Source organism: Osmerus mordax, chromosome 3 (genome assembly GCF_038355195.1).
Source record: "Osmerus mordax isolate fOsmMor3 chromosome 3, fOsmMor3.pri, whole genome shotgun sequence".
Lineage (NCBI taxonomy): Eukaryota > Metazoa > Chordata > Actinopteri > Osmeriformes > Osmeridae > Osmerus > Osmerus mordax.
Genome location: NC_090052.1, coordinates 2,924,634 through 2,935,709, shown reverse-complemented (window position 1 = coordinate 2,935,709; position 11,076 = coordinate 2,924,634). Strand labels below are relative to the sequence as shown.

The 11,076-nt window shown below is 54.9% G+C and overlaps 1 protein-coding gene across 1 annotated transcript; it reads left to right on the top strand.

Moving 5' to 3' along the window:
* Nucleotides 1-1,306: 1,306 nt before the first annotated feature.
* Nucleotides 1,307-3,430, top strand: LOC136938241 (anoctamin-10-like). The gene has a single exon (XM_067231538.1). It carries the CDS (start codon nucleotides 1,307-1,309, stop codon nucleotides 3,428-3,430), a length of 2,124 nt encoding a protein of 707 aa, XP_067087639.1.
* The last annotated feature ends 7,646 nt before the right edge of the window (nucleotides 3,431-11,076 follow it).

Sequence of the window (11,076 nt, the reverse complement as noted above, 5' to 3'; positions counted from 1 at the left end):
CGATTTACAGTGGTGGGTATAATTTGAACCTTTACTGTAGAAATTATAACAGGTATGTAACAATCTACTGTGATGTAGGCCTACACATGTTCTAATGTACACATAATAGCTGTTTCAGCACAACACATGGTATACTATACACAAACATATATTTTAGCACCCATGCATCCAAGGACTGCAGTGCACTGCATGATTGGTCACAGTCTGGTGGATTACTGTATCATACTGTGCAACAGTACAGTGACTGTAAGAACACATCCTGACAATATTGTAGAAAATAGTATATATTACTGTATGCTACGGTTCATGGCTCACACAGACACCCCATTCCGTAATCACCTTTTTCAAAACTAGGTTTGGTTTCTGTCCTACTATAAACCCTTTCTTTTGTACTGTGTAATACTGTATTCACAACCACAAATGCTTACAGTAAAAAATCTTGTTTTTGTGTTTACCATGAATCAACATCAATGCCATTACAGAAATGTAGATAGGAGCTCATGAAAGAAGAGTTTTTAGGTTTTGAATAACTGTGTGTATATGATATATCCAAAAATGTAATATTATGGCAAAGGTGTTTGAAACGTAAGACAAATGTTTGCTTTTGAAACGTGTTTGTGATATTTTTAATGCAGTGCTTCATTTTGTAAGAGATGCGAGTTATTTTGCATTATGTGTGTGCAATTCTTAGATTTGTGTGTAAAGTTTTGAAAAAAAGAGGAAAAGTAAAAGAAATGTGTGTAAGCAGTTACAGTTTTTTTTAACAGTTTTTCTCAGTTGTTACTAAAGTATACTCCCATGTTCAAGTGACTCAAAGCCTCCCTCCCTCCCTCCCTCCCTCCCTCCCTCCCTCCCTCCCTCCCTCCCTCCCTCCCTCCCTCCCTCCCTCCCTCCCTCCCTCCCTCCCTCCTCGAAGCGCTCCCTGTCCTGAAACTCGGCACCGTAACCTTCCATTTGACTTCCGTTTGAAGGATGTGGGACACGGCAAGCATTCTGTTTGCGACATTCTGATGATGTCACAATACGACTGCACTTCCCAGCCCAGCATTCCAACAGCCACAGTGAGGGAGAGAAGACTCGCTTTCTAGATCTCGTCTATTTTCTGCCAGAGAGAGAGAGAGAGAGAGAGAGAGAGAGAGAGAGAGAGAGAGAGAGAGAGAGAGAGAGAGAGTGAGAGAGTGAGAGAGAGAGAGTGAGAGAGTGAGAGAGTGAGAGAGCTGCCTGTCCCCTCTGCCCCTCAACTAGCCAGACAGATAACAGGGGGCTGGCCGACAGGAAGCAGAGTCCCCCCCTGTCATCCTCCACCATGAATGCTGAACAGGAAGTGCCCAGGGAAACGGGCAGTCTGAGAGACGGCATTTTCTTGGGGGGCGGGAGCACCTGGAGGAAGGAACTCGTCAACGTTACCGCGGCGACGTCCACGTTCCCAATCAAGCGTCTCGGCGAGCTCAGGCCCCTGCTGCTGCTCGAGTTCCACCCCGACACCCCGGCCGACACGGTGGACTGGCTCCTGGGGAGGATCCTGGCGGCCGAGTCCCTCGGAGGGGCTGACTTGCTGGGCAGGGTGATCGGCGTCACCCGGGCCAGGGGGCCCATGGTGGTGGTAGGGGCCCCCCCGGAGAGACTGCTCCTGGAGGCGGATGAGGACCTCCTCTTCAGACACAAGCCTTTCTGCTCCCTGCTGGGGGAGGAGCCGAGGGGGGCGGGGCCAACGGCGGGCCTCTGCGGGATGCTGTCGTCGGCCGAGTGCGTGACGCTGCTGCAGAGGATTCTGGGTAAGCTGCGGGTGGGGGACTGGGAGGAGGTGCGGGTGTTCCCGTCCATGCGCCTCCTTCCCGGGGAGGCGGTGATGACAACCCTGGCCCGGTCCAAGGTGCTGACTGACTGCTACCCGCTCCACGACGCCGCCCTGCTCCAGAGTCTGAAAGCCCACTGGACGTACCGCTGCTGGGGCCTCTGGCCCCAAACCCACGCACAACATCGCCTCCTGCTGGAGGAGATCCGAGCCTACTTTGGGGAGTCGCTGGCTGCTTACGTGAGCTTCGAGGGCGAACTGGTCGGCTCTCTGCTCCTCAAGGCGATCCTATCGCTGCTCCTTTGGTTCTACCCGCTACAAGTGGGCTGTGGCCTGCTGTTCTACAGCCTCTCCAGCGTGCTGTGGTCCGAGATGTTCCTTCAAGGCTGGAGACGGAGGAGCGAGGCCAGGGAGAAGGACTGGAGCACTGTGATGACCCACGTGCCCCACAGCCAATCCCCTTCGCCGTCGCCATCGCCATCGCCGGGACCTGCGGGGACCCCCGTCGTGGCGGACCCGGGCCCAGCCCCGGTGCGTCAGAGACAGGACTCCCTTCTGGGGGAGGTGAGCTGGACGAGGCTGCTCCACTCCCTCTCCTTCCTGAGCTGCGTCCTCCTCCTGTCCTGCGCGCTCCTCCTCAACTACCTCCACTTTGGCGGCCTGCTGAAGGAGGTCCTCGTCAGACAGGACGACGCCGTCGCTCCCTCCCTCCGCCACGTCCTGTTCTACCTTCCCGAGGTGGCCCTGACCCTGGCCATGGCTGGGGTGGACTGCCTGGCCCTCTGGCTGTCCCGCAGCCTCAGCCCCAGGCCCGGTCCCGGAGGCCGACCCTCTCCCTTTCCCCCGCCTCCGCCTCCAGCGGAGCGACACTACCTCCTCCTCGAGCTCATCCTCTCCTGCCTCTTCAACCACTTTGCCGTCCACTTCTACAGAGCCCTGGCCCTTCAGGACTTCGACGCCCTCCGCCGTCACCTGGCCGCGCAGCTGGCCACGCGGCTGTCCCTGAAGCTGCTCGCCGCCTCCCTGCCGCCCTGTCCGGCGTGGGCGACGAGAGCGCCCGCCCCGGGCAGGCCCAACCAGGACCGGCAGCCCCCGGTGCTGAGGCAGATCCAGGAGCAGAGCTCGAGGCCGGAGTGCGGCAGCCAGACCCGGAGCTACCTGGAGCTTCTGCTCTCCTACTGCCACGTCATGTTCTTCTCCGGGGTCTACCCCCAGTGTGCCGTCTGGTGCCTGCTCCTCGCCGCCGCCCAGTCCCGCCTGGACGTGCGGCGCCTGTGCGTGGCCCAGCGCCGGCCCTTCCCCCAGGCCACTTGGGAGGGCGTAGGGGTGTGGGAGCAGGTGTTCGGGGGCCTGGAGGTCTTGGCGGTGCTCCTCAACTCGACGCTGCTGTGGGTCTCTCCAGAGTTCAGGACGCTCTTCCACAGCTACTCCCAGGGGAAGGTTCTCAGGGCCTTTCTGCTGCTGCAGTTCATCCTGCTGGCCCTAAGGGCGGCGCTCTCCGCTCTGCTCCACAGCCTGGCCCGGGCCTTCAGCAGGCAGGCGGAGCAGATCAACCCCAGGCACCCACGCCACCACTGGCTCCACCGCCAGCAGAGCCAGACACACCCACAGCCCCAGGGCGCCCCGACGACATAGAGCTCTCGTCGAGTGGGGCTTGTCTGGCGTCGGTTGACGAGCAGGTCGCTTCACAGAACGCGAGTGTCGACGTGGCTCTCGAATAAACTCCAGAGTGAAGATCAATCACTCGAATGCTCTGTTGTGCATGTTTACATCCACGCATGATACACTTAAAAATGAACGAGTATAAAACACAAACTAAGGTATATGAGAGTTAAGTGGCGTCCCATTTCTTAGGGATATGTAGCCCTTACCCCTCAGGTTCGAGGGCCAAGGGCTAGGGGTAAACTAAGGGCTAGGGGTAAGGGGTAGAGGTAAGGGGTAGTATTGGGATTGGCCCTTAGGGTTAGGCTTAACGTTGAACTATCCCTCAATCACCTGGTACCTTTCATCTCTCAATATCCTGTTCTCTATCCCCCCAAAAATCAGGAGCTATCGAACTGTAGCACTGTTGATCTCAGCCATGGTCGGCCATCTTGTTTTGTTTGTTGTCCCCCTGCGCCAAGCGGCTGCTACGCGGCTGTCAGGGCGGTGGTGAGGAGCGTAACCTCCATGGTGCTAACAGCGGCTCATTAGCGCCCAGACTGCCCTCCTTCCTCCCTGGCACACGAGGCCACGCAGATGGTGCTTAGGCAGACTGAGCACAACAGGAACAGTATGTCAAGCTGAGGCCTGAGATTATCTACTCTGCTGTAATGCACTGTTCCGTCGACGGTGATGGGTGTGTTCTTGTCAGGCAGAGAGGAGGAGAGCTGGAGCTCCCGGGGGAAGCGTGTTTGTTCGTGGCAAACATGGTTCATAAACCAGGTGGTTCGTGTCAAATGGCTGTAATATGGCTGTAATGTTATCTAACTGTACAGTGAGTCTCTGTGGTGCTTAGTGTGGGGCCTTGTTAGTGCACGGTTACAGCGATTTCACTTGTTGATTTAATCCATCCTACCACAAGGTGGCGCTGCTCCCCATGCATGCTGTAGCTTTAGTTCAGATAGCGAGAACTTCGATAGAGCACTAAGACAAGCATAAAGACGACAGTTTTAAAACACTTGTCTGACCTCCGGAGTAGTACAAAAACAGACAAACTCGGTTCATTGCAAAGAACATTTTGTTTATTGAAATTTCCCTTCATTGGGTTGATGAATGCTGGCTGCTGACAACTGGAGCTCATTTGAAGCTGAGATGTGGTAGTGATAGGCTTCTGCAACTGCAACAACTAAACACAGTTTTAAAGACGTTCATGTTAAGTGGGATGACCAGAGGATATTGCTTCTAAATGCATTTCCAATTATTTTATCACGAGTATGATATGAGAATTGTAAAGGGTTGACACACAGGGTGTGCAAAGGAGAGAAGACACTCTTCGATCAGTTAGAGACGTAGGCCTATTGTGTGGTTAGAACACAAATCAAAATGTGCGAGGGTTTTCCGAGGCATAAGAAGACAATAAACAATATTAAGATCACAATGAACGTTTTAACTACACATTTGGTATCGTACAGTACAAAGCATGCCGTGTTACAGAGTCTTACAAAGCATGGAACGTTCTAGCCAAAACAATAATCCTATTTAATTATCTCCCATTTGAATTATATGGCTCTAGCGACCGTAAGCTATCGTTGGCTGCTCAACCGTGGGTGCGGCTTGATGCCTTGTTAACTGTAAGCAAATGGAGAGTGGAAGGGTGGGGGTAGGGGGAGCAGGACAACGCGTGGTGCCCAGCGTCAAGTCCTTTTACTTGGGCTGCTGTCCGTTGACCAGGCCTGCCTCCCAGCGCTGCCACAAGGGGGTCTTCTGTCCCCCTGCCTTGAAACCCCGTGCCTCCTGAGGAGATAAAACCGACCACACGGACAGAGTTCAGTTAGGGGCACAGCCCAGGGGAGGGGATTTAATCGCAAAGATTAGCCTGTTCTACGTTAGTCCTGTTTACATTCACCCTCACGCTATCACCAGTCGATTGCATTCCCATGTGTGTCTTAAGTTTTATAGTATCCGTCCTAGATATATATATATTTTTTTTTTACCTCAGCTGTTAGTGACAGTCTGTCGGTTTTGTGTTAACTTGCTAACTTGTGTTAATCAGTGCAAGTCTACAAGCTACAGCCTACAGGCTCAGTTTACGTGCGGCTGTGGCTAGGCTAACCTGAATTTGTCCAGAGCTCTCCTTGATGTCACTGGAGGGGGGTGGAGGCCACGCCCGATCCAGTTTGCCCTTGGATGCGAGACCAAGATCTGATGAAGGGATCAGGTATAAGGAGGAGAGGATAAAGGAAGTATTTAAAGATCTGATTTAGATAGAGATCTAATTGTTTTGCATGTCACATTGTGGTCATGTGTAGCCATGCAAAGTGATCCAAAAAAATAAAATAATAAAACATTGGAATGTTGTCAAATAGATTCTAAAAACTTGGATGGAGGCAAATCTGCCAGACTGGCACTCATATTGGCAGTCGTGATACAGCATGCTTAGATATGCATATCATTCTATTCTATAGATTACAGACTAGAGCATCAATTCAGTCAATCCCAGATCATAGCCTTTGGAGGAGACTATAGCACTGTCTATAAACAAACCCGGCTCACTTCCAAACACTCTTGATATTGCCTGCTCTCTAATATGAATTTACGTTCCATGGTACCACCGGCCCCCAAGCATCTCTCTTCCTACAGTACATCATCCCAAATCTCTCAGAGACGTCAGTGCCACACGCGCGCACACACACACACACACACAGACACACACACACACACACGCACCACACACGCACCACACACAGCTGCCAGAACTGTACGTCTCGATCAGCCCTCTGGCGTTGCTTCCAAGGCTTTGCGGCGCGCGCTGACTCAGATCAGCCGCGGCTAGAGGGATGGAGCTCTAACTACCGGTGACAGCGCTGACGCTAAGTTGCAGACAAGACTCCCCGGCTGTCCATAAATAACACGATCTGACGCTAATGCACACAGACACACATTAAAGTATCTGTGGATGGGGGACTGCGAGGGTGTTTGTTGTGGAGTGAACGAGACTAACCGTTTTTCATCCACTTGTCCTTGAATAGTTCTGTTGGGACCAAAAACATCACGCCAGTAGAAAATCATGACAACATTCTGAACTACCGAATAGTTATGCAGTATTGTATAATCATTCAGTATATAGAGTAATACAGTATGTTCAGTCATGGCTGTTTGTCCTGTCCGCTGACCTGGTGTAGTGACTGAGGGTCCTGGGGGGGCTGCGTGTGCGGGGGTGGGTGAGCCGGGCCGGTCGTCCTCGGTGCCGGGTCCCTTGGCCTTCCCATACAGACTGCACCTCTGCCTCCTCAGATCCTCCTCCCTCTCCCTGGCCTCCCGGATGTCCTTCTCCACCTCGGGCTTCAAGGCCAGCGCGGGACGCAGCTTGAAGAAGGGGTTCTCCGTCGGGGCCGGGGACGTCTCGCCCGCTTCCCCCTTGTCCCTCCTCCTCCTGGGCCCTTCGCCTTCGGTCCCCTCCTTCTCCCCGTCCTCCAGGCCGAGGGACTCCATGCTCCTGGAGAGACGCTGGTGCCTGTCCCGGTTGGAGACGACCAGCGTGGCGTCTCCCTCCGCGATGACCACCTGGCGCTTGGTCCGCTTGCCCGTCGGCTGCCTCTCGGCGCTGGGGAGTCTGAGAGAGCTGGTCCTGGGGAGGGAGCATTTCTTGTTGTAGAGCACCTCCAGGCTGCGGGTTCTCTCCAGGACAGAGGGGTAGACGTGGCCCAGGACCCCCAGGCCTTTGGAGAAGAAGGCCTGGGGTTTCCGGTGTCTTGTCGGCCCCTCTGTGCTCCCCTGCTGGAAGGCCTCAAACAGCAGCTTCTTCTCCTTCAGCTGCCTGACTGTACCTTTACTGTAGACTCCTGGGATCTTGCCCAGGTTGACCAGGACCAGTTCCCTCTGGGTCTCCTGGCTGATCTCCTTCTGCATCTTCTTCTCTGAGAACTGCCAGTCTGTTGCCTGGCCAGGACCGGCCCTGGGGGGCTGCAGGGGCATGGACAGCAATGTGCTGGACTTAAAGGGAATCTCCATGACATCCGGGTTCTCTTCGGTTTCGGACCGGCTCCTGGAGCTTCTCAGGCTCGGATCCTTCCGGTTTCCTTCCTCCAAGGGGGGCTGGTTGGCGGGGTGAGCTGGGGGCTGGGTTAAGGTCGGGATGGAGGTCGGGTTGGAAGTCTGGATGGTCTGGATGGAGGTTTGGATGGAGTGGACTTCCTGGTTGCTGAGGGGGGAGAAGTCAGCTGACACTCCACTGTCACTCTGATCGTCGTCACTGGCGTCTGTCTCCATTCTGACGGAGGGCAGGGCGGAGCTCTGACGAACGAGGACGGACACAGACGCTTGGGCGTGCGCCTCTCTTGTCGTGTTCTCCTGTGCTCTCTCCGCCACCTCTCTTTCCACCGGACCGACGAGCTCTCTCCCCTTCTCAGTGAGAAGTTCCCTCTCTCCCTGATCCCTCTGGCTGGCCACTGGCTCCCTCACTCCCTCTCCTCCCTCCTCTCCCGCCCTCACGCACTCTGCTCCCTCAGCCTCGTATGCTCCCCTGTCCTCATTGGTCGTCTCCCGGGCTCCCTGCTGTGAGGGCGGAGGCTCGTTGGACACCTGCTGCTCCTGCTGTCTCTTCTGGACCTGATGAAGGCGATGCAGCAGCTGCTCCCCCTGCTGGAGGTGTGTGGGTACTGCAGGTACGCCTGCACCCTCCTCCGCCTCCCTCTCCTGGAGGTGTGTGGGTACTGCAGGTACGCCCGCCCCCTCCTCCGCCTCCCTCTCCTGGAGGTGTGTGGGTACTGCAGGTACGCCCGCCCCCTCCTCCGCCTCCCTCTCCTGGAGGTGTGTGGGTACTGCAGGTACGCCCGCCCCCTCCTCCGCCTCCCTCTCCTGGAGGTGTGTGGGTACTGCAGGTACGCCCGCCCCCTCCTCCGCCTCCCTCTCCTGGAGGTGTGTGGGTACTGCAGGTACGCCCGCCCCCTCCTCCACCTCCTTCTCCTGGAGGTGTGTGGGTACTGCAGGTACGCCCGCCCCCTCCTCCACCTCCTTCTCCTGGAGGTGTGTGGGTACTGCAGGTACGCCCGCCCCCTCCTCCGCCTCCCCCTGCTGGTCAGAGGCGGTTGTGGTCTCTGTCAGACCCTCCCTGGAGGAGTCTGTGGAGATGGAGAGTCGGGGCTTCGAGGACTCACTGCTGGTGCTCTCTCTCCTCACCCACAGCTGCTTGGTCTCACCGTAGTCCAGAAGTTTCCCATCCACCTTCTCCGTGTCAGTGCCGGCCTCCTCGTCCGCCGGTGTCTCTTGGTTGGCCTTGTTGTTTTTCTCACACTGGCACAACTCTGGAGGTCCACAGGACGCCTTCCGTGGCAGGACAGGGTCTGTGTCTGCTGGTTCCCCGGGAGAGTGGTCCGGGCTGGAACGCTGTGCTGGGCCGCTGTCCTCCTCAGGCCGGCTGTTCCCTCCGCCAGGGCCCTGCATCTCCTCAGAGGGAAACGTTAGATCGGGAGATCCTCCCTCCGAGACTGGGGATGCCACTGCTCCCGTGTCGCTCGACGCCGGACCAGAGACGGACTCTCCTTTATCCGCCCCGGCTCCTCCCGAGGTGCGCTCCTCTCCCTGTGATCCTATTACCTGTCCCTCACCTCTTTGACCTGGGCCCTCCTCCACCTCTCCCTGTGATAGGAGAGAACCTCTGGCTGGGATCTCCTCCTCTGCAGACGGCGCTGGCGCGGAGGAAGCCTCTGTTCCGCTCCCAGGTCCTTGACTAGGTTGCCGTGCTTCTCCCTCTTCACCTCGCCCTCCGTCTCCTCCTCCTCCTCTCCCTGTCGACGTGTTGTCCTCGTCCGGGCTTGTGGTGTCGTGCCTCTCCCCGCGCTCTCCATCTAAGCCCTGGGGATTTACCTGAGTCCCTGTGACGCCGCTCACCCCGTCTGGAAGCCTGCTCCCACGCTCCACAGTGGAACCGCCGCCCCCTGCTGGTGAAGAGGGGGCGGTGCGCGGTGCCGGGAGGGTGAAGACGTCATCCTCGTCTTCCTCCAGTCCGTTGGTGCTGCGCGTGGGAGGGACTGACGAGGGCGGGGCTACGTTCCCGGGGTCCTCAGGTGTCCTCTGTCCAGAGGTGGAGGTCAGGGAGGGGCCGTCCTTGGCAGTGCCCGCGTCCTCCCCTGGGTTTGACGACTCCACCTCCATCCACAGACCACCCCTGTCGTCCTGGGAGACGGAGCTGGAGCTCGAGGGGCTGGGCATGGGCTCGGTCGTTGCCATGGTGACCACTCCTGGCCCTCACACCAAGGACTTCTCTTTTGTATCTGAAAAAGTCGAGAAGCTTCATTTCCCTCTCAAAACTGTAGCGTTTTTAACGTACTTAAAATACAGACTATGCAAAAATCTGTTTACACTAGAGATGTGTTCTTTTCTCAGCCTTAGCCTGTGGATTTAGACTGAACACTTGACCTGTGGTCTTACCAGAAGGCTTGAAACAGCCTGTTCACAATGGAGGACTGCAGGAGTGCTGACTTGACATCTTTACTGACAATACTGATACTGGTGACGAGTCAGAAATATGTTTTCTTTTTAGCTTTGAAGCACATTTGATAGAATTCCACAACAATGCATTCACGGCAAATGCACATTTCAATCTATTTAGCTGATTTCTTTTAAATCACACAGGAAAAATGCAAATTCAACGTTGCGAGAACGTTGTCGTGGATATTCCCATGGTTACGTCAAGGTGACCGAGGGTGAGCTGATGTCGTACTACTGGCACGTTGGCACAGTCTGTCACAGGAAAGGGAATCCTGTCCTGCAGTGTGCAGCCTCAGCACATCTCCTCAGCACATCTCAGGCCAGGTTTAATATGTCTATATTTACACCCCAGGGATTAGAGACATACTACTTACGCAGATTAGCCACACACCACTGTGTGTATTAACTGGTGGTAACACAATATACAGTGTTAACGGTTTAATGAGATTAGCGTTTTCACCCCTCAATTTAATCGTTACTAGTGCATGTCGTTACAGGTAAACAAGCTAATGTTTGCTTCAGGATATTTCACCAACCACAACATGTTTAGCTTTTTACTGTGGTTGTCATTTTTTGTTTTTTTTGTTTGCTGCATTATTATTAATTATGTATTCCAAACCCTACTTTGGATCACTAGTAGGCCTAGAGAACTGTGTCAGCAGTATAACAAGGTATGCGCATCGCAAAGCATTTTCCCGCAGCATGTCGATTCCATCACACGGGATTTCTGGAACATATTCATGTTTCAATGTACGCCCTCAGCCCGCAGTCCACTGAGGGTGCTGCCAATGTCCCAATCGTCAACGGCTCCAACAAACTGAGAAGAGGAAGGAAGACATTGCAAGGAAAAAGAGGTACCCACCTTTTGGCTGTGTTGAGGCTGTGCTCAGGGTCAGTGCCGCTCTGCTGAAGCAGGGTAAGTTGTGTCCGGGTTCCAAGTGTGAATATGGGCCAAATTTAGGTGATGATGCCAAGCTGCTTAGGTGTGTGTGACACCTGACTACTGCTAGGTGTGTGTGTGTGTGTGATACACACACACACTCACCTGATGTACTGACTAAATACAGTTTGGGACGCTAAGCCCTTTCTGGTTTGGCCATGCACACTGAGCTTGATCTCCCGGACTGTTAAGAAAAGGCTGTTACTCTGTC

Excerpts from the sequence above, each read along its gene's own strand:
- LOC136938241 (XM_067231538.1), top strand. The coding sequence starts at position 1,307 with ATGAATGCTGAACAGGAAGTGCCCAGGGAAACGGGCAGTCTGAGAGAC.